The sequence below is a fragment of the Thermothelomyces heterothallicus genome, assembly GCF_042370625.1.
Source record: "Thermothelomyces heterothallicus CBS 202.75 unplaced genomic scaffold P884_scaffold_3, whole genome shotgun sequence".
NCBI lineage: Eukaryota > Fungi > Ascomycota > Sordariomycetes > Sordariales > Chaetomiaceae > Thermothelomyces > Thermothelomyces heterothallicus.
Genome location: NW_027192564.1, coordinates 861,087 through 881,457, shown reverse-complemented (window position 1 = coordinate 881,457; position 20,371 = coordinate 861,087). Strand labels below are relative to the sequence as shown.

General features: G+C 56.6%; 7 protein-coding genes across 7 annotated transcripts in view; 3 read left to right on the top strand and 4 right to left on the bottom strand.

Moving 5' to 3' along the window:
* Positions 1 to 110: 110 nt before the first annotated feature.
* On the bottom strand, positions 111 to 2,470 carry P884DRAFT_327351 (P-loop containing nucleoside triphosphate hydrolase protein). Its single transcript, XM_069445531.1, has 3 exons — positions 2,374 to 2,470; positions 2,110 to 2,310; positions 111 to 2,057 (listed from the first exon to the last, which is right to left on the bottom strand). The coding sequence occupies exons 1-3, from the start codon at positions 2,420 to 2,422 to the stop codon at positions 364 to 366; spliced, it is 1,944 nt and encodes a 647-aa protein (XP_069300590.1). The 5' UTR covers positions 2,423 to 2,470; the 3' UTR covers positions 111 to 363.
* Positions 2,471 to 3,035: 565 nt separating this feature from the next.
* P884DRAFT_275152 (pyridoxal phosphate-dependent transferase) lies at positions 3,036 to 5,601 on the top strand (the record flags this gene model as incomplete). The annotated part of the gene is made up of 2 exons (XM_069442809.1): positions 3,036 to 3,120; positions 3,227 to 5,601. The coding sequence occupies 2 exons, from the start codon at positions 3,036 to 3,038 to the stop codon at positions 5,599 to 5,601; spliced, it is 2,460 nt and encodes an 819-aa protein (XP_069300589.1).
* A 419-nt stretch (positions 5,602 to 6,020) lies between these two features.
* On the top strand, positions 6,021 to 7,784 carry P884DRAFT_193206 (uncharacterized protein; the record flags this gene model as incomplete). Its single annotated transcript, XM_069437736.1, has 1 exon — positions 6,021 to 7,784. The coding sequence occupies one exon, from the start codon at positions 6,021 to 6,023 to the stop codon at positions 7,782 to 7,784; it is 1,764 nt and encodes a 587-aa protein (XP_069300588.1).
* Positions 7,785 to 8,360: 576 nt separating this feature from the next.
* On the bottom strand, positions 8,361 to 11,554 carry P884DRAFT_315841 (uncharacterized protein; the record flags this gene model as incomplete). Its single annotated transcript, XM_069445271.1, has 4 exons — positions 10,650 to 11,554; positions 10,069 to 10,593; positions 8,536 to 9,855; positions 8,361 to 8,459 (listed from the first exon to the last, which is right to left on the bottom strand). Exons 1-4 carry the CDS (start codon positions 11,469 to 11,471, stop codon positions 8,361 to 8,363), a joined length of 2,766 nt encoding a protein of 921 aa, XP_069300587.1. The 5' UTR covers positions 11,472 to 11,554.
* A 3,376-nt stretch (positions 11,555 to 14,930) lies between these two features.
* On the bottom strand, positions 14,931 to 17,622 carry P884DRAFT_255533 (uncharacterized protein). Its single transcript, XM_069440998.1, has one exon. It carries the CDS (start codon positions 17,454 to 17,456, stop codon positions 15,267 to 15,269), a length of 2,190 nt encoding a protein of 729 aa, XP_069300586.1. The 5' UTR covers positions 17,457 to 17,622; the 3' UTR covers positions 14,931 to 15,266.
* A 523-nt stretch (positions 17,623 to 18,145) lies between these two features.
* On the top strand, positions 18,146 to 19,794 carry P884DRAFT_78943 (Uroporphyrinogen decarboxylase). Its single transcript, XM_069446088.1, has 5 exons — positions 18,146 to 18,331; positions 18,400 to 18,935; positions 19,000 to 19,396; positions 19,470 to 19,568; positions 19,639 to 19,794. Exons 1-4 carry the CDS (start codon positions 18,322 to 18,324, stop codon positions 19,550 to 19,552), a joined length of 1,026 nt encoding a protein of 341 aa, XP_069300585.1. The 5' UTR covers positions 18,146 to 18,321; the 3' UTR covers positions 19,553 to 19,568; positions 19,639 to 19,794.
* Positions 19,714 to 20,371, bottom strand: part of P884DRAFT_327347 (uncharacterized protein) — a gene marked incomplete at its 3' end in the record, with an annotated part of 1,600 nt that continues 942 nt past the window's right edge. Inside the window, exons 2-5 of the mRNA XM_069445530.1 lie at positions 20,125 to 20,198; positions 20,009 to 20,043; positions 19,790 to 19,954; positions 19,714 to 19,725 (exon numbers count right to left, since the gene is read on the bottom strand). Of these exons, the coding sequence (XP_069300584.1) occupies positions 19,714 to 19,725; positions 19,790 to 19,954; positions 20,009 to 20,043; positions 20,125 to 20,198 (286 nt within the window). The remainder of the gene's footprint in view (positions 19,726 to 19,789; positions 19,955 to 20,008; positions 20,044 to 20,124; positions 20,199 to 20,371) is intronic.

The following is a 20,371-nucleotide window of genomic DNA, read 5'->3' as shown; positions in this document are numbered from 1 at the left end:
AATGGCTTGGTAGACATGGAGCATTATTGGCATTGACCAAAAATGCGAAGGCCGGTCCGAACGTTCTCATTGTGTTTGGATAGTGAGTCATCACCTGAATGATTCGCCCGGGAAATTCCAGCAAACAAGAGAGTTTTGTCTGTCTAAACGATGCCTGCCAACGCCAGAGCATTTCTTCCCACACGAGCCAATGCCGACTGTCCCAAAACCTAACAACGAACACATACGCCGCGCAATGCCACCCCAATCTATGTCCACGCCATGCCACGCCATGCTATGCATGCTCTGCCAAACAGCAAGTCCCACACACCATGCCTACAACGATAGCAGTATCGGTCGCAAAAGAAAATGGGGGAAAAGGGATTAATCCAACGCTTCACCACTCAATATTCCCCTCAGGATCCCGGCCCCCAAGCCCTCTACAGCGGCTTCCATCTCCCTCTCTCCAACACAGCTTGCGACTCTCCGCTCGTCGGCTGTTAGCCCGCCACCGCCGATTCCGGTTCCGCCAAACCCTCCAAAAACGTCCTTCTTTCTCCGAGTCCTCTTGGGAGTGCCGGGCGTCGTGGCACCAACCACACTCCCGCCCTGCAGCCCGACAAACGACCCAGTTTTGCCATCCACGGGCGTAATCAGGGATAGCGTCTCGAGGCTGCTGATGACTTCGCGGAACTCCGAGGACGAAAGGGGGTGCAAAAGGGAGTCCTGCCTGCAGAGGGTGCAGTACGAGTCGTATAGGGTCTTTACTGTTGGCGCTGTTGCGACAGGGCGAGTTCGGGAAGAAGGAGTCGTCGGTGTTGCCGAGGATGAGGTTTGGACTGCCGCCGCCGCCGCCTGGGCGGAACGATTTCTCTTCTCGATTGCCATCAGCGAGCAAAGAGCTGCTTTCTGCTGAAGGTTGAGAGTCTTCAGCCGCTGGCTCGGGCCGTTGCTAAAAGCGGCAGCGGTGACTTTGTTGAGATGGGCGATGGTCACGCGCGGGGCGGTGGTGGCCGTCAGGTGTTGGAGGGATCTCTGGAGTTGCTGGGCACCCGGAGACTGGACCCCAGAAGCGAGGTTGCGGTTCTCCCCCAGGATCTTGCGGGAGGGACTCTGCTGGAGGAGCTGGTCTTTGATCTCATTCTCGTGCTTGAGACGGGTCTCGGACTCGACCAGATCCAAGGCGCGCCGGCAGATCTCAAAGGCGCGTCGAAGGTCGCCAGTTTGGCTAGAGACCTTGCGTGAGCAGAGCTCGATAGCGGCAGGGTGGAAGAAAGGGATGAAGTCGGCCGCAGAGCCCTCGGGGGCGAGAGTCTTAAGCCGTTCCGTGATAATACGCTTGATCTGGGGCGCAGTGTATGGTAGAAAGGGGAGAAGCTCCGGCTTGAGGTTGCGCGACTTGAGGCGGGGAAGAAACCGGTCGGTGAGGTCCAGCGCATTTGCGATACCCACCATAGTAAGGCGCGACGTCGGCTGCAACGACCATTCAAACATGCGATAGAGACTCTGGGAATCCAATGTCAGGATGTGGTCGACCTCGTCCAACACCACCAGGAAGACATCTGTTCCCTTTTTGTTGAAGAAGAGCTTTTGCAGGGACTCCGCAACGTCATTCTCTGCCATGTCGCCATCGCCGCATAGTTGGTCCAGGAGCGCGATGTACAGATCTTTGGACGATTTGATGCTCATGCAGTTGATGCAGGCCTTTCGGATGGTCTCCGAACTGGACGCGACTTCTTCGGTGATCCTGTTTACCATCGCGCTCTTGCCGGTTCCCGGTGGTCCGCTGACGTAGAGACATCCACCAGGGCGAGAAGAGGTGCAGCGCTCAAGGAACTTGTGCAGCTGTGCCCGCTCATCGTCTCGTCCAATCAGTTGCCCAGGATCGGCGCTGCGCGAGAACAGCTGCCTTGCCTGATGATATACTGTTTGGATAGTGCTCGGAGTCAAGGGTGTCTGGGGTGTCATCCGCCGCGAAAGTCTGCCGACCGACATAACCCGGTGGCGGGGAGTGGTGGTACTCCTGGCGTAGACATCGTAGTGGCGAGGGGTCGACGGGGTTACGGGACCAACGTGAGCTGTACTGGGTTAGCATCCAGGTTGGTGATCGTCGGTGCAACTTCAACCTACAGCTCCTGGTACCGCTGACGACCGAATCCCGCCTTGAGTGGCACTTCGTAGGGGTCGGTTCGGCATCCCCTTGCGAGCCAGACTCGGGCTGCTCATTTTCTTGATTCTCCTTATCAAGAATGGAGGTGTCCTCCTTCCCACTAAACTTTCTCGGGGTACGTCTGGGCCGCTTGGACGAGTAGTCGAGACTCAATGGTGGCTCTGCGGAACGCTGTCAGCTGCGCCTTCTTTTCACATTCTGGCAGCCAAAGCAAGCATGTTCACCTTCCTGCTTGGAGCTTCGCGTCCTTTTCCCCAAAGTTGTAGTTGCCATGATCGCAAATTACTAAAGCTTGGGAAGTGCGGCTGGCGTGTTGAGGTTGGAAGGGAAAGGACGAAGCTTCATGATGTGGGGGGAGGTGTGCGCGCAAGGAAGGGAGCTCTCAACCCACATGTAAATGGGCGTTTCGCGCTTCCCGCTCGCGGAACGCGACGCGTTAAAGTGGAGCAGCAGACGCGCTTTACCGCGTAGCACACTCGTGAAACGTCAGTGGGGCTTATCTTGTGGCTCGCACCACCGCAATCCCGTGTGGCTAGTGAAGTGGGGCCTTCAAGTCGCCATTCAAGATCGGGCCTCGATCCATCAGTCCCGTCCTTCTTAGTTATCAGTGAATTGGAGAACCCCACATCCCCGCGGTGGAAGAGGGCGAACTCCGTTTGCCCCCCTCCCCAAAAAGACCAAACAAGCTGGAAGGTGCCGCCTGACCAGAAACCTTGTCTATCCGCTTGAGTCCACTTACAATAATAATACCCTCTCGGTGGCACCCGTAATTCTCGATTCAAATTCTCTAAGAAATGTCTAGGGCAACGCGACGCTCGGAAATGTCACGAGCCGACTCTCTATCAGTCAAGGCATGGGCAGGCACGTCAACAGCATCCTAGTGGCCATGGCCGGACTCGACGGTCAAGCAAATGCCGGGTACAATGCCCGCATCGAAAGCTTCAGAGATGACGAGTATCCCATGCTAAATGGTAATTGCGAACATCCCTCATCTTTTCTTCTTCGTCTTTTTCTCTTTCTAGTTATTCTTCATTCCTTTTTTGGATTGTAACGGTACTAATCAAGACTGATATATAGGCTCCATCTATCTCGACCATGCTGGGACAACACTCTATCCCAAGTCCCTGATGGAGGGCTTTGCCCGGGTCATGACATCGGCCTTGTTTGGAAACCCCCACTCCGCCTCGGCCTCATCTCAGTTGTCAACCGCGCGGATAGAGGACATCCGTTTGCGTGTGCTGCGTTTCTTCAACGCTGATCCGGCCGCATTCGACCTTGTGTTTGTGGCCAATGCGACTGCTGGAATCAAACTAGTTGCTGAGGCATTGCGGGCTGCCCCCTGTGGGTTCAACTACGCATATCATCAGGCGAGCCACACCAGCCTTGTCGGGGTCAGGGAAGAGGCTCATGATAGTGTCTGTCTTGACGACGATAAGGTCGACAAGTGGCTTAGCGGAGACTGTCCCTTCGGGCACGACAGGGACGACCGCCCAGTTTTATTTGCCTACCCTGCGCAGTCCAACATGAATGGGCAGCGATATCCCTTGAGCTGGGCCGCGAGGGTTCGCTGCGCGGGGAGGAAGACATACACCCTGCTGGACGCAGCTGCCCTAGTCTGCTCCGCCCCGCTCGACTTAAGCCAGGCAGACGCGGCTCCCGACTTCACCGTGCTCAGCTTCTATAAGATCTTCGGGTTCCCTGATTTGGGCGCGTTGATTGTGAGACGGGAGGCAGAGGAAGCGTTCAACTCGAGGAAGTACTTTGGCGGAGGCACTGTCGACATGGTCGTGTGCTTGAAAGAACAGTGGCACGCCCCGAAAACTCAGTTTCTCCATGAGCGCCTGGAGGACGGGACATTGCCAATCCACAACATTATCGCCTTGGATCCAGCGCTGGACGTGCATAAGCGTCTCTTCGGCTCAATGCGGGACGTAGCTTCACATACGTCATTTCTGGCAAAACGACTCTACAGGGGCCTCGGATCATTAAGGCACGGGAATGGCAAGCCGGTTTGTGTGCTATACTCGTGCGACCCAGAGTCAGTGGGAGATGGGCTTGGAAGTGGCCCTGTCATTGCTTTCAACATCCGTGACGGCCTAGGATCTTGGGTGAGCTTGGCCGAGGTCGAAAAGCTCGCTTCGCTAAAAGGCTTTCATATTCGCACCGGCGGGGTTTGCAATCCCGGCGGCATTGCCTCCGCACTCGGCCTCGAGCCGTGGGAGATGAAGCAGAACTTTAGCTCGGGGTTTCGGTGCGGGACGGATAACGATATCATGGCTGGGAACCCAACCGGTATTATCCGTGCAAGTTTAGGCGCCATGAGTACCATCGCGGATGTCGACAGCTTCGTTGCGTTTGTTGCGGAGTTCTATCGAGATAGCTCGCCGATTCTGGCCCCTCCACAGCTGGAAACGCTGCCTTCTGGAACACGGCTCCAAATTCACAGCATAACCATCTATCCGATTAAGAGCTGTGGCGGCTTCCGGATTCCCCCAGGTGTCGAATGGGAAGTCAGGCCTGAGGGCCTCGCCTGGGATAGGGAATGGTGTCTGGTGCACCAGGGCACCGGGCAGGCATTGAATCAGAAACGCCACCCTAAGATGGCGCTTATACGTCCGTCGCTCGATTTCGAGAAGGGGCAGCTACGTGTCATTTACGCAGGACACACATCATCTCATGTTCCCCGGGAAGTCAGCATACCACTTTCCAAAAACCCCTCGCTTTTCAGCGCCTCATTTTCGTCCTCGAGATTGCCCCGAGTGTGTGGCGAGGAGATTCAGGCGCAAACATATTCATCCCCGATCATCAACCGCTTCTTCTCCGACGTCCTCGGGGTGCCGTGTCTACTCGCTCGGTTTCCCGCTGGCGGGCAAGGGAAAAGCATGCGGCACTCCAAAGCCCACCTCCAGAAGCACCAGCTCGAACCACCACCAACAACCGGACCGGGCCTCCCAGGCTCATTCCCACCGTCACCTCCGGACTCAGATGTCGAGAAGGCTGTCTCGCGACGAATTCTTCTCTCCAACGAAAGCCCAATCCTCGCCATCACTCTTCCCAGCGTTGACGCCCTGAACCGGGAGATCCAGGCCGCCAAGCCCGGCACAAAGGAGATTTCTCCTGCGGTCTTCCGAGCCAATATCGTCATCGCACCCGCTGCTCCTGACACTAGCATAACGCCGTATGCCGAGGACTCATGGTCAGGTGTCAAAATCGGGCAGCAGCAGCTCATGTTCGAAATGTTAGGTGCATGCCGGCGGTGCCACATGGTCTGTATTAACCAAGAGACGGCGGAGAAAAGCGAGGAGCCGTTTGTGACGCTGTCCAAGACGAGACGGTTTGATGGCAAAGTGTTCTTTGGAGTCCATATGTGTTACAGTGAAGGCCAAGGCAGAAAGTCCCCTACGGTAAGGGTTGGGGATGTGGTTGTGCCCGAGTGGCGGCGCGAGGAGTAAATCGTCCGCGGGGTGATCTTCTGTGGCCGCTCGAGTCAGTTGCCAATGGACCGAGGACGTGGCGATCTCTTGCCAAGATATAAGTAGCCCATTGCAGTTTGGTATCGATTTCAGCGAGCGACCCTTGGGATCTGGAACTGTGCAGGCGACCGAGTTGGCAATAGCATACCGGCTCCCCTTGCTTATTTGTTTTGAAGACTGACGATTTCGGAAAACTCCGTTACGTTCAGCTAATCAACGGCGGATTGCGAACTTTTTTATTTGTTCTTAGCAAGCCACCGTGTCAATCTTTTGTTCGATCATTGTCAGGGCAAGCGTTCTTTTTCAACTCTTCCTCAACTTTGACAAGACCTCTGGGAAGCTTGAGTCTCTCATAGCATATTTCCTTTTTTGGATGTCTTGTTGAGATAGCATGTCGGATGGCTGCCAACCTTGTTAGCCCCAGCCACGTCGCATCCGAATCGGATCAACAACCCTTCAATCTTGGCGTGTACTATCAAGAACAACACCGGGCAGCATTCAGGGCAGCACTTGAAGCTGGCGAGGTGCGGCCGCTGGTCATCCCTTGGTCTTTCGTTGGCAGCTTCTTCCTCCCGCTTCTGTACCTCAGCATCCCCCACGTCAACCGGCCGTGGCTGTACCACATGCGCTGGCTTGTCGCCGCGGCCGTCATCTATCTCAATGTCCGTCTCTTACAGACCACCTCCGCAATCAACGAAGCCGTGGCATATGCGACCGGGTTGTTGGCGGCGTGGGGAACCATTAACGCCCTGAGACTGCTCATCTTCACGCGGCCGCAATGGGATGCAGCGAGGGTTGAGAGGCGGCCCAGACGGCCTGGAGTCGGGTTGAAAGAAGGAATGGAAAAGCAAACAGCCATGGTGTCGCCAGACGAGAGCGTAGGCACCTCGCTCGCGCATAGCGAGTATTTCTGGCAACCCTTCCCGGCCACGGGGTCTTTGCTCGCCCGCCTAGGCTGGACCGCTGACTTGATCACCGCATTCCGCGGCGCAGGCTGGAACTGTTCCATTTCCTCGATTCCGCACCCCCCGTTTCCGCCCAAGAAGGCCCTGGAGGGCGAGCCCGTCCGGCTGGACCTCGTTCCTCTAGCATCCCGCACCGGCACCGCTCGCTCCTCAACCTACGCGTCTTTTCTCCGCTCCCGCCTTCTAGAGTTCAGCCTCTCCTACCTTACAATCGACCTGTTGACCACCACCATCCGTCGAGACCCTTACTTTGTTCTCGGGCCGGACTACAGATTACACTCCTACCCCCTTCCGGCATTTTACTCCCGTCTGCCATTCCCGCAGCTCACCATCTCCTTCCTTCTGAGGAGCCTGCCCGCTCTGGCGGGTATCATAGCCGGTCTCCACCTTTACTACTCCTTTCTACAGCTCACCATCGTCTTTCCCCTGCGTAGCCTGTTTGGCGTACGCGCCGAGCTCTGGCAGCACCCGAGCCTCTTCGGCGGCTTTGTCCCTTCGGTTCTCGACAGAGGACTGGCAGGATTCTGGGGTGGTTGGTGGCATCAGACTTTTCGAGCGGGATTCGTTGCGCCGGCGAGGTGGTTCCTGCGTCAACACGGTCATGTTCATCATCATCATCATCATCACAACCATCGTCACCACAACCAATCACATACAAGCATCCGAGAGAATAAGACGGCCCGAATGCTGTTCAAGTCATTCCTCGCCTTCACCCTGAGCGGCCTTGTCCACTCGGCCGGCGGCCACACCTCCGTGCCGAAAACTACCCGCTTTTGGACGCCCATCGTGTTCTTCGTCCTGCAACCCGTGGGCATCATCCTCCAGGCTGCCGCGGCCTCGCTCGCCAAGCATCTCGCCTCCTCCGTCCTCACCCGCTCCGCAGTAACCGCTGCAGCCAGCCACAGCCACAGCCACGGCGACGGCGCTCCCAAGAAGAGAATCCCCCGCTGGCTCTGCCGCACTGCCAACCTCCTCTTCACCACCCTCTGGCTCCACCTCACCGCCTGGGGCCTGATAGACGACATGAGCCGCGCCGGCGTGTGGCTCTTCGAACCCGTGCCCGTCTCGCCGTTCCGCATGATGGGCTTAGGCGCGCCGGGCAACACGGCCTGGTGGCGGTGGGATGGTGTGGGCTACGGGCTGGGTTGGTATACCGGCCGTGGGGGGAGGTGGTGGGAGAGCGGTGTGACGTTATGACTTTCCCCTTCGTTTTGTCTCTCTCCTATTCCCTTTTCCCTAATTTCTCTAGCTGGCGTGGATAGATGGGATAGCATGGCCTGGCATTGCAAAAGATGGCTGTTTCCTTGTCGAGGAGTGAGAAAGAACTCTTAGGGGCTCAAATGTGGTCCTAGACTGGTGTTAAGGGTTGGAGGTAGTTGAACAGAGAGAATGTCGATGCAGATTGTCGAAGAGAGTGTTCATAGATGCAACCGTTCCATGATACTAGAAGTAATTCAGAGGCTGTATATGTAGCAGGTACAGGAGATACAGCATATGGTAGTAGGTGCTGGATCGAGGTCAAAATCATACAGCCAAGAATTAATCATTATTCGTTCCGTTGACGACGAGTGATATCCAATGTGAAGCGGCAACGTCGGTGACTGGAATTTGTATTCAAAATGCACACCGATGACCCAACAATATAATCGCAAGGGGTTGCAATATTCAGAGACTTGCCAAAAAAAAAAAAAAAAAAACAGACCAGATTATTCACACCAAAACGCACGAATACTCAAGCACACTAACCTCCCTAATTCCCAAGCCGCCATCTCTCTACCACTGCCCGATAGACCCCGTGCCGCTGTCAACAAACGTAGCGAAACTCAACTCGCCCGTTTGCGGGTCCATCGGAAACATTTGGTGAAGAGCCTCCTACATATCTCCATGTCAGCACCTCCTAAGTCATCCTCGGCCACCTCGATATTATCAAGAATACATCCCCACTTACCCAGTCAAGCTCCTGTATCATGTTCATTATCGGAGGCGGCTGCAGCTGTCCCGAGGTTGGCGCAGCCATGGTGCCATGCAGCCGTGGCTGCCCTGCGACGCTACCGCCGTCGATGCCAATCTCGGGGCTGCCGGATCCGTTGAGCCGCGGCGGCAGGCTCCAGAGTGCCTCGCCGTTTGTAACGCCGGCAAAAACCATGTGGGTTTGCGGCGGAAGTTTGACTTGTTGCTGCTGCTGCTGCTGCTGCTGATGGTGCTGATACTGTGGGTACTCCTGCTGCTGCTGCTGTTGTTGAGGGGGGATCCTGAAGCCCATGGATGAGGATGATGGTGGCAGAAGAGGAGTAGCCAGGGGGTCCGCGGCTCCAGGTAGTGAAGGCGTTACTGGGGCGCCAGCCGAGGGCAAGGGCGGAGCACAGGTAGCATACTCTGCCTTGAGGTCGGAGATAACCCCAGCATCGGGTTGATGGAATGACAGTTTTTTGGACTGTGATGGTGGAGGCAGAGGCTCCGCGAGCTGTGACGGTGGGGATTCCTTCACAGCCTGCTTGCCAGGCACGGCCCGGTTGATCGACATCGGCGCGCGGACCTTGCGGAGGCTCATGTAAACACTTGTCTTGCTCGCTATCTCGGACAGTATTTGTATGATCTTTTGCTCACGTGGAGCGTTTGGATCCAGCCGGAAAACCCAGTCGAGACAAGGCCAGATGCGCTCAGCCTCTCTGCGTTTGGGTCGGTAGTATATCTCGGTCGCAAGCAAAAGAGCGATCTGGTATTGCTGGTAGGCACCGAGATACCACGCCCAGGCCCGGAACATTGGATTCGATTCTAGACGGATGGCTATCTCGATGATGAGGATACCACTGGTAACCAGCAAGCCGTCCAGCTTGGGGGGGAGTGGATTCGCGGTGTTAGAGTGGAAAGGGTGCAACACCATGACATGGAGTCGAAAGAGGAGCAGCTCCACGACAAGCTTCGCGTACTTCTGGACTGGCACTTTGTCGTCAAGCATTCGGCTGTACTTCTCCAACATCCGCTTCCTAAAGTTCTCCACCCTAGTGATCATGGCCATTAGTGTTGTCTTTCCCATCTCCAGTTTGCGCCGGTCGGTCCAGATATTGCGCATCATCTCGTTGATCTCGAAGCGCAAGATGGACAGGAGCACGGGCGTCCAGGCTTCCGCCGGTTCAGGCCAGGCTGTTGAATGTAGCGTCAACTGGTCCTCGTCGCAGTTCACTGGCATCCTGGTGTCATAGTCCTCGCGTCGTATGGCCGGTTTTGGCCCCTGAGCCTCGCAGGTTCGGATGTCGAGAAAACACAGCTGATGCCACACCAGTCGCCTGACTTGTGTCTCTAGAGGGCTTAATCCGTACGCCGTACCATCGCGGTGCAGGCCCATACACTCGGCTATTCGGACTGCAGCACCGACCAGAACAGAATGAGCCCGCGATACCTCTTCTCTGCAAAGCGGAAGCTGTTTCCATGACGCGTTAGCACGGCCGTCGGACCTGCCAGGGCTGTCCGTCTAACTAACCAAGTACATGACGAATCCTTGCAGAGTCTCAAACCTCGTCGTGCTCAGCAAGCCGGCTTTGCTCAGGGCCGTCTCGGTCGAAATCTTCATGTGCTGCACCAGCTGCGCTCTGGTGCACTTGTAGTCTCGGCAGAAAGTGTCGTCCGCGCTGACGGCGGCGTTGAACCAGGCCGCGAAGACAATGGCTTGAACCGAGGCGCGAGGCTCGATACAGCGCCTGACGTCGTTCCAGAATGAGGCGTAGATGGCCTCCAAAGAGGGACGATGAACGCACCGTGCGATCGGATGGACCGCCTCGAAATAACGCCGCATCAATCTGTGGCCAAGCTCTCGTGGTGGTAGCAGCTCGAGGAGAGCTGGAGACTCGGTAAACTGACCAAACATAAAGCCACTGCTTGGAGCAAGATAGGATTCGCCGGGTTTAAGGAAGTCTGGGAGCTCGGCGGGGTCTTGCGGCTCATCTGACGCGAAGCTGCCGGGAGCGCCGTAGAAGCTGCTTTGGGTGCCGGATATCCCGGCTTGGATCTTGCCAGCGTCAATAGAGCAGGGTCCCCGAGGAGGATCATGTGGATTGTACGTACTTCTTCCGAGATGCGTGGCCTGTTTAGGCCGCCAATACGCTCGGTTATCCTCATCTTCCCGACGCGAACCCCGAGGTCGATAAGATCGTCGGTACCATTACCGTCTGAACAATCGTCGTAGGTGAGGTCGAGCGTCACCATTGGGGTGATCTGTAGATCGCGCTCCTCGCTGAGGTCGTCGTCAACGTCGTCTGCTACAAATCGCTGGTTGTGAGGGTCGAGGCCCTTGATGGAGTTGCTGCCGTTACGGCGAGCGGTCGCTCCCTTGGCGACGTCCCTCTCCAGCTGTCTCTCCAGGCAGCCGACCTTTTCTTTGATCTCGGTTAAGCGCTGCTGACTGGCCTCGTCGAGGTTAGGTCCCAGGTATACACATTCTCTCTGGAACTTCTTGCAGTTGAGGCACGGGTGCGTCTTTGCGCACTTGAGCTTACGCCGGCGGCACTCGAGACACGAAGTAATCATGCGCATCCGTCGACGAATCGGCTTTTGGGAGGCGGGAGCGATTATGGAAGAGAGACCCAAGCCACCGACGTCCTCCTCGTCGTGGTTTGGCGCGCTGGTTCGACTATCACTTCTTCCTGCTTCTCCTCCGCCTGACATGACCGGGATCGGACTAGTCGTAGGCGCAGACGTTACTGCCGTGGCTAAGACGGTGTGTCTCCGTAATGCAGATGAAGCCGAGTCAATCACTTCAGGGCCCCGAACGCCGCCGGGGTGTTGAACCATGGAAGCGGTATGCTGAGATGGGGTGGTGCCATGGGCGCCCTGGTTTCCTCGGAGCGCTGTCGAGTGTGCGGGATGAAACCAGCAGTGAACGTTCATCGCATGCGGAATGGGGCTATCGAAAACCACTGCCAGATTCCTGAAAATTCCAACAAATGTAAAAACTTCTTGGTGATCAGAACCGGACCAGGCGAGCTGGAACGAGTGGGCATATGGCGAGAGAGTGGATGGGGCGCCAGGTTGACAGCGGCTTCGGGAGGGTCCTCGGCTCTGCTCGTGGTATGTGTTACGTGAACATCAAGTACCTCGAGATAATTGCCGTGCTTGGTGCGGCGTTGAGGGTATTCGAGGCAAGGGTAGAAGGCAAGGCTCGGGCGACGTGGCGACGGGAGTAGGGGGGTCGAACTTCGAAGGTTAAATAGATCAGGAGGGTGCATAAAGTCGTAGCCTGTCTGTCGCATGCAACCAGATGCAGAGACTGTGACCTTATGCCACTGCGCCACGAAATGCGTCGGCTAGATCACCTTCTGCCGCTAGAGTCGGCTTGTTGCAAGGGCTCAGTGTCGACTGAACGGACTACGCCCTCGATCCGGCACCTCTCGAACAGCGAGCTAACGTTGACTTTTCGATCTTCTTCTCCTCTTCTTCTTCTTCTTCTTCCTCTTTTCTTCCCAGGGTAGCTGGGTACAAGAGGCGGAGGAAGCCGGAGGCTCGGTGGCCTGTGTCAGGTTTTGTACCTTGGGCTGCCCCGGCAGCTTCTGCCACACTGGAACAGGTCAAATGGAGGTCTGTACTTAATATGTTGCATACTAGGACCTTGCACTTAGCAATTGTTCCGTCAGACCAGGCTGCCACTGACTGTGCACTGGTAATAGTGACCATGACGGGAAGCAATGCTCCGCCACGCGAGCTTGTCGGGAAAGGTACGACACGAGCTGTTGCCACTGGACTTTTGGGCAGGTACATACCTGTCGGTAACTTGGAACCGGAAAGGGCAATGTCCAGTGGCAGCTTCCCGAGTCCATCGTCACTGTCCCATTCCAGCAAGAGTGCCTTCCGGGCTCTTTCCCAAGCCCCCGTCTCCACTACGTACTAGTACGGCAACGACGTACGTTTTGAGCAGTAGTACCGTACTAGTACTAGTCGTAGCAATGTCAGTTCCCCGCGTAGATCATATTGCGGAAGCCGCAACTGTGAAAGATAGGGACAAACTCGGTACTTGTGCCAGGGACTATTGCTCTCGCTCTCCTATCGACACTGGCAGCCGCAAGTCAGTTCCGTTTCGGCCCCACTCCATTCGCACAGTATATGCCCTAGGTACCTAACACCACGCGGGCAGCGGCAGTGTTGGAAGGCACGCTCATCCTATCGGGACGATCCCATGCCGTCGGACCCTCTAAAATATGCACCGCCCGTGGTTGCCAAAGAAGCGGTCATCTCTCACCTTGGAGTCGAATCAAGAGCCACTTGTTCGGGGAGGGGTTGACCTTCTCTTATACGCCTACTCCGGGGTCAAATTTTCGGCTCTGTTCAAATGCGGGCCTTGTCGGCCTCCAAGACACGGATATCTTCCTTGCGCGCTCCGACAGTCATACGCGGAGCTGCCGGTGGCTGACGGACTTGTGGAGACCGGGTTCTATGCTGGCTGGTCCTATCAATCAATCTTCCTCATTTAAAAATTCCACTTGGGAGGCTCAGAACAGCCATGGAATACACGGTCTGTGAGTACGGATTACTTGCAGCAGATTACCAAGCAGTACACCGCACTCACCAAAAGGCACTGGGGTAATCAAAAGCTTCCTCGATTGCCCCGGCTTCAAGCGTTTTGCACAGGACATCGCCGCTTCATGTCATCCCCCAGAGTCCACAATATTCTAGCACATCAGGACTTGATTCAAGTCTCCGTAGGAGCAGCTCACTCTGTGTACGGATCCGTACGGATTAGCAACATCCCCACCCTGCTCTCCCGCTAAGCAACTTCCAGATTAGCGACGTAGATCAGCCGAACCTGGCGGCTTGGCTTCCGTGGCCTCTGAGGGGAAGCACTCAATCATCAGTTAGTTATCTGAGCGAAAAAAGGCTTGGCTCTGACCGCAATACCAAGTACTTCCGTAACAGGCTCGCTTTCCGCTTCCCACGACACATGCCGCCCAAACCCGACTCGGCCCACTGCTCGGATCGGACCGCGCGGAAGGTAGCGATAACTCCCCCCCGCCCAAAAAAAGAAAAAAAATCGTACCAGCCATTGCAGCTCCTAAGTGCATTGTCAACGGGGTGAGACTGGAGCGAAACAGCAACAACCCGGACCCTTTCCTTCAAACGCGGGGAAGAAGACCGGGTAGAAGAGTTAGCTATCCGAGGAAGCAAGTGGTTTGATTGGTTCCCTGTATCGCGAAGCCACATGATATCGTCCCATCACCACAGATATTGACCATAGTGACCAAAGGCCCGTTGCAGCATCGAGATTAGGTCCGTCGGGGAGACCGAGAGTCGAGCATACGAGTGACACAGTCCTCGCGCTCTCCCCCTTTCCCCCCTTTCCCCTTTCCCCCTTCCCCCTTTCCCGCTCTCCTCAAAGATGATAGGCCCGTCTCCTTCCTTCAGCTCCCCGGGAAGCAGTTTGCCGCTCACCCTGATCAAACCCCTCCGTTTCCCTCCCCGGCCGAAGACAACCTACTCACTAACACGTGCCGAGGGATCCGTAATAACCCGCCTTCCCCCCAGCCAAGAAAGGGCGGGAGGCGGGTGAAGAGAATAGATCAGGAGGAGGAGAGCAAGGGAACAGGAGACCTGGGGGGAGAACCTCCCCGGGAAGGGGGGGTTGTACTCTCTCTCTCTCTCTCTCGTACCCTTCTCCGATGAGCCGATAAGCTGTCGCCATCTCCCCCCATCCCCCCCCCCTCCTCCCCAGCCCACATATCCCTTATCCGACGCCACGAAGCTGGGTAGGACACATCAGGCGTGTGAGTCTCGTCAAACCCAGGAAGAACGACCCACAGCCGGAAAACCCAACCTTCCCCCCCCCCCCTTTTTTTTTCTCCCAATGGTCGATACAGTGGTGTGAGAGCTCGGCTCAGCAGTGGCCTGTGGTATGGGATGTGGTATGACCTTGGCAGCGAGCACCTCCAGGAGAGGAGTGCGCATGCGTAAGGAAGAAGCCTTCCGCGAAGGGGGCCGGCCGGGGTTGGAATGCGTCGGAAGCATCACACGGTATCGTAGCCCGGTGACCAGCGAAGCTGCCAGCGTTCTCGCCTCATCGTTTCCCCCTCCCCCGCCTTTCCCCTCCTTTCTTCCCGAACCCAAGGAGTAGCGGAAGGAGGCGAGGGGGAGCGGAGAGAAGTGCTGTGGGGCGTGAAACGGTTCGTTTCTCTTTGTACAACGTCCTTACCCGCTCGCTTTCAAGGGTGCAACAGGGAGGTGGGAGTGAATAGATAGGTGATGACGGCCTCGGGGCTAGTAGTCCTGGCTTGCCTGGCTGTCGAGGCTATCTACTCCGTAGGTACGGCGCGAAAGTAGAGGGGGTATTGGCCAGATTAGAAAGGGAACGAACGGTTGGTGGAATCGGCCGAGAGCACGGCGCTGCGTGTGAACAATCTACTGTATCTCCTGGCATGTGGACTTCGGGGTATTCGTGTGCTTCGATCTTATTCCAGGAAAGCCCGTAGCGGCGTGCAACATGCAGCCTTGGGAGACTGTAGGCTGTCCGCGGGCAATGCTTCCTCCCTCGCCGCTTTCCGGCAACGGGACCAAGTTTAGACACCCAACACTCTCGTATCATCTAATCTTTAGCATCAAGCATGGTATATTTCACTCCCAGAGACGAGTGTAGCGGTTTGGCTTGCTGATATTTCCGCCTCACTCCTCGACGCGTCCTTCTCCCACTGGTATCTCTCCTCAAAATGGCCGACCGCCTCTGTGGCTTATCAACTTCTGCATCAGCCTGGCTCTCCAGCGTCTCAACGCAAGACGGCAGGACCACGCAAACTCGAGACCATGTCTCCTCTCGATAATTCTCAGGAACCACAACAGCCGCTTCGTCCTCCCGGGCTTGTTCTCCCACAGGTCCTTGGTGACCAGCCGATACAAGTCCTGGATGATGAAGTCGGGCACCTTGCCCCTGACCGCCTTGAGGAACGCGAAGGACCGCGACACGTGGCGGACAGCCGCGCGGTTTGATAGGTGAGGGGCATTCATGAACGCCCGGGACGCCTTCTCTACCACCACTGCTCTGCGCTCTCCAAATGTGCCGCGGTGGCGCAACATCCTCTGCTTTGGCGTTATGCCTTGGGATTCCAGCTTTCCGATGTCCAGAACGCGCCATATTTCCTTGGCAGGGATGCGTGGGTCACGGACGATGTCTTCGGCGTATCTGTCGAAGACGCCCGGGTACCACTGAGGCTGGCGGTCATCCGTCACGACGTGATTGGACCACAAGTCGCGAAGGCGGATCGCCATGATGTGGTCGCCAGACGTGCAGGCGAGATCCTCCAGCATGCGCACCGGAAGTTTCCCGGTGAGCGCGTCGAATGTTAGCGATTGTATCACGTAGTCTTTCTGCCGGAGCTTGGCCAAGAGCTTCCAGGCGCTGAGGTACAGCCCTTTCCTGGTCTCGCCGTCGCCGCGGGAGAAAATCGCCAGAAACAGCGCGGCAAGGGCTGCCTCGTCGCGTTTCCCTCGATGCCTCCTGTAGGCACGGTAGACATCCTTGGGCGCCCTGAGGTATCCTCGACTCGCCCACTGTGTCAGGAGCAATGAAGACACTTCGACGACCGATAGTGGCTGCATATGCTTCAGCGACTCGCCGCAAAGGGAGGCGGCAGCATCGAACAGGAAATCCTGGTTGACGTGGGGATTCCGTGCGAGCATGTAAAGCCAGCTGTATCGCAAGGCTCGACCATCATTCTGCATCTTCCACGCGGCTGCTTCCCTGAGGACGACGCGGTGGGCGGCCGAGAGCAGCTGCTTCGTCTCATCTGGAGTGGCGCCCTGCAAAACATCTGAAATGGTTATCGCCTGGCGCAGGCACGGCGGCAACGCAGATATCTTTTGCTGTTTCTCGTACAGCTCCGGCAGAATGCCAATGTCTAATAGCCGTCTGGTGTCGCGGCCACCAAGTGCTGCCGTAGCGCGGTTCCAAGCAGAAAAGAGGCAGCTGAGGACTGCAAGAACGCCCTGGGAAACTCGGGGCCTGTGCGATGCCGGCATAGCCGTCATGATCTTGACGAAAAGATTGCAGAGCGTGTCGCTGGCCGGAAGCTTTGCTATTTGAAAGAGGAGGGCAGTCCAAAACTGCGCGTCCATGATCGCTGGTGAGAACACTTTGGAGCTCGTGAGGCCGCTCACAATCGCCCTACAGAGAGAGAGCGACAGACGATGGCCCAGGGGTGACCCTTGCAGCCGCGAGTCTAGAGTGTCCCACATCTCCTTTGCCAGCAGCGAGATGTCATCCGGTGGTAATTCCCCGAGCATGATGCGTTGTCGCAGCTGGCTACACAGTTTGCCGGTGTAGGATGCGAGGCGGTCGTCGTCGGCATGCGCGGCTGCCCAGCGGAAGCCGCCGAGGAGCGCTGCGTAAGGGGCAGGTCGCGGGGAGACGATCGACGACGACTGGCTCGGATCGGATAACTCAGCGCTCGTCGAATCCACCGCAGACTCGGCAAGCTGTCGAGGCACCGGGCCTCGTAGCCATTGGGGCAGCAGCGAGGCGGGATCGACACGAGCGGAAGCGGAAGCGGGAGCGGGAGCGGGGGATTCGTGCCGAGGTCGGTTGTTCTCTCGGGCGGAGGCCAACGTCGGCGGCATCCAGGTCCATTGCGTCAGGTTCAATGGCACCAGGAAGGCCCACGACGGCGGCGTCGGCGGGCAGTGCCAAGTGCTGGCGTCGCCCATGCGACGACGCCCGAGTCGGCGCTGGCTCTCGAGCGGCCCGGGGACATTGCTGGCCTTCCTGTTCCACGTCCTCGACACGCGGCAGTACCGTTCGAACGCGCTGGCGAGCAGTCCGTCGGTAATCCAGACCGAGTCTTTCGAGGGGACAATCTGGCGTTGTAGGGCGCGACGGCACTGCGAGGCCGGCGGAGTCATTGCCGGGAGTCGGATCCGAGAGGAGCGCGGAGTTCGACGGGTTTTGCCAGCTCCATCCAAGAAAAGCCTCGAGTCGCTGCACTCGTGGATGGAGCGGCACGCGAATTGGGTTTGTAGGTCGTTTGAGACCGGATATGGTCTCGTCCTCGGCGGTCGCTCGTCGAGCTATATTGCCGGAGTTTTTGCGCAGACGCCAAAGCTTTCGGGCGTTTCAGCGGAAGCTTTGGCCAGCTAGTTAGTTATGAGATGGCTGGTTGTGGCTGACTCGCCAGCTGCCACTCCTCAGAGCGGCGGAAGCAGCAAGGGTGCCGGTACCTGCAAGGTGTGGCGCAAGCCCGTACCCCACCTCGGCCGCCCCGGCCACCCCGCGATTGACGGCTTGCAAGGTTGCCCGGCGGGGAAGTTCCAGAAAACCACCAGAACCCCGAGGCTTATTCGACAACGGCAACCATGGCGGACCAATTCCCTTCCCTCAAGAATGATTTGATCTTGCGGGCAGCACGGGGTGAGTGAAACATCTGAAATACCCGCCTTTGCCCTCCCCAATCGCTCCTGTTCTCCCAGTGTTCCCTTGCCTTTTTCAACCTTTTCCGCCCCTCCTCTTACCTATCTCGGTTCTCTTTCATGGCCAGTTTCTCTCTTTTACCCCTCCTCGTTTCCTCACCTCATTTCCACCCCATATCTTTCTTTGGCTGTCTTTCTTTTTCTATATCTTTTCTTCCGTTTTCGTTCGTTCCTTCGTCTTCATGCTCGCTTCTCTGAATTGCCCCCATCACCTTGTTCGACAAATGCAGGGGGAAAACAAGGTCGGATAGCTGACGCTCATGATGTAGGCGAGAAAGTCGAACGGCCGCCCATATGGGTGATGCGGCAGGGTGAGCCGTCCTCGTGCACCGTTCCTACGGCGGCTTTGACTCGGGAGGTGCGCTGACTTTTGGCGCAGCTGGCCGGTATCTTCCCGAATATCATGAAGCCAAGGGCGGCCGCGACTTCTTCGAGTGCTGCAGAGACCCCGAGGTCGCCTCCACCCTGACGCTGCAGCCTATCGATCGCTATGATGGCCTTCTCGATGCGTCCATCATATTCTCCGACATCCTGGTTATCCCCCAGGCCATGGGCATGGTCGTGGAGATGGTCGATAAGAAAGGTCCCCACTTCCCCAACCCTCTGCGCAGCCCAGACGACGGACAGTATGCCGAACTCTTGAAGCGCGACGTCGACGTGGCCAAGGAACTCGACTACGTCTACAAGGCCATCACCCTCACCAGGAAAAAACTCCAGGGCCGGGTGCCTTTGTTTGGGTTCTGCGGAGCCCCCTGGACCTTGTTCTGTTACATGGTCGAGGGCGGAGGATCCAAGATGTTCAAGGAAACCAAGTCTTGGATTTACAAGTATCCAGAAGAAACCAAGGCCCTGCTCCAGAAGATCTCGGAGCTCTGCGTCGAGTACCTCGCACTTCAAGTCAAGGCTGGAGCCCAGGTAGCGCCATTGGACCCTCCCTTTTTTGCTGCTTATGACATCTCACTGACCGCCCCTGCCGCAGCTCATTCAAGTGTTCGATTCCTGGGCCGGTGAACTGTCGCCATCATCGTTCAAAAAGTTCTCCCAGCCGTACCTGGAATACATCGCCAGGCATCTCCCGTCAAGGCTCAAGGAGATGGGGTTGGAACGCGTCCCAATGGTCGTCTTTCCCAAAGGCGCATGGTACGCCCTCGACGCCGCGTGCGACATGGGTTACGATATCGTCGGTCTCGACTGGCTCCACGACCCGGCTCAAGCTGTCAAAACCGTCGGCGACCGACCGATAGTACTCCAAGGAAATGCTGACCCCGGTGTCTTGTACGGCTCGCACGCCGCTATCACCGAGGCGGTGAAGGAGATGGTGGAGGGCTTTGACTGGGCTAACCGGAGGAAGGGATGGATCGTGAACCTCGGGCATGGTGAGTTTTCCATGCTTTTTCCCCCTCCCTATCCAGGCGCCCTTGTTGCTGACGTATTGTTCCTTTCTCCCAGGGATCACACCTTTCGTCAATCCGGACGATCTGCGGTTCTTCTTGGAGGAAATTCACCGTTTGACCAAGACAGAAGGCCAATGACCAAGGAGGCACGATTGTGTGTAATTTGCTGCTGTAATACCTTGCCTATACTGTGCTTGAGGAAAAAAAAAACCAACTAATTATAGGGCTAGATACCGAGGGGTGCTGGTGTATTCGGTTCCTCCTCAACTCTTCACATTGGTTCTCCAACGCTCGATAGATCAACCAGTCCCCTGGGGTAAGTGTCAGTAAAGGCGGGTTGTCCTGCGAAGTCCGTCTCCCAACCTACCAAGATACGATCCAGTGGGCCTTTCCACCAAGGCTTCGGAACAGAGCTTTGCTCTTGTCGTTGTAAACAAACACGTCAGCAGCCCCCCAGCCGTCATCACCATAGTCCGGTACGCGCTCGCGGGTCAACTTGCAAGTTAAAGCCCTGGCTAGGCCCTTTTTACGGTATGCTTCCTGGACTCGTGTCAGCGGCGTACGGACAACCTACGGCTGGAGCTCCTTACGAACCTCGACGTGGAGTGTTTTGACCGAGCCGTCAAGCCCTGGTTGCGCGACGTGTCAGTAGTTCCAAACCTGACACATGCCCTATTTAGCGATGCCTTGGCATCTCGGTTTCGGCTCACCCATGAATCCCCAAGCGATCGCCGTACCGTCATCAAGTCTGATGGCCAAACTAGGCAGCTTGAGGAGCGTTTCCCTATGCAAGTCGAGGACCCCTCTGTGAGCAGTTTGTTTCCTCGGCCGCACATCCGCGTCCTTCAGAAAAGAATAAAACAAAAAAAGAAAAAGAAAAAGAAAAAGAAAAAGAAAAAGAAAAAGAAAAAGAAAAAGAAAAAGAAAAAGAAAAAGAAAAAGAAAAAGAAAAAGAAA

Coding starts and splice junctions, on each gene's coding strand:
- P884DRAFT_327351 (XM_069445531.1), bottom strand. CDS start 2,422: ATGGCAACTACAACTTTGGGGAAAAGGACGCGAAGCTCCAAGCAGGAA. Junction 2,311..2,373: donor GCGAAGCTCCAAGCAGGAAG/GTGAACATGCTT, acceptor AGCGTTCCGCAG/AGCCACCATTGAGTCTCGAC. Junction 2,058..2,109: donor CGTCAGCGGTACCAGGAGCT/GTAGGTTGAAGT, acceptor AACCCAGTACAG/CTCACGTTGGTCCCGTAACC.
- P884DRAFT_255533 (XM_069440998.1), bottom strand. CDS start 17,456: ATGACTCCGCCGGCCTCGCAGTGCCGTCGCGCCCTACAACGCCAGATT.
- P884DRAFT_78943 (XM_069446088.1), top strand. Junction 18,936..18,999: donor AAGTCAAGGCTGGAGCCCAG/GTAGCGCCATTG, acceptor CCCCTGCCGCAG/CTCATTCAAGTGTTCGATTC. Junction 19,397..19,469: donor GATCGTGAACCTCGGGCATG/GTGAGTTTTCCA, acceptor CCTTTCTCCCAG/GGATCACACCTTTCGTCAAT.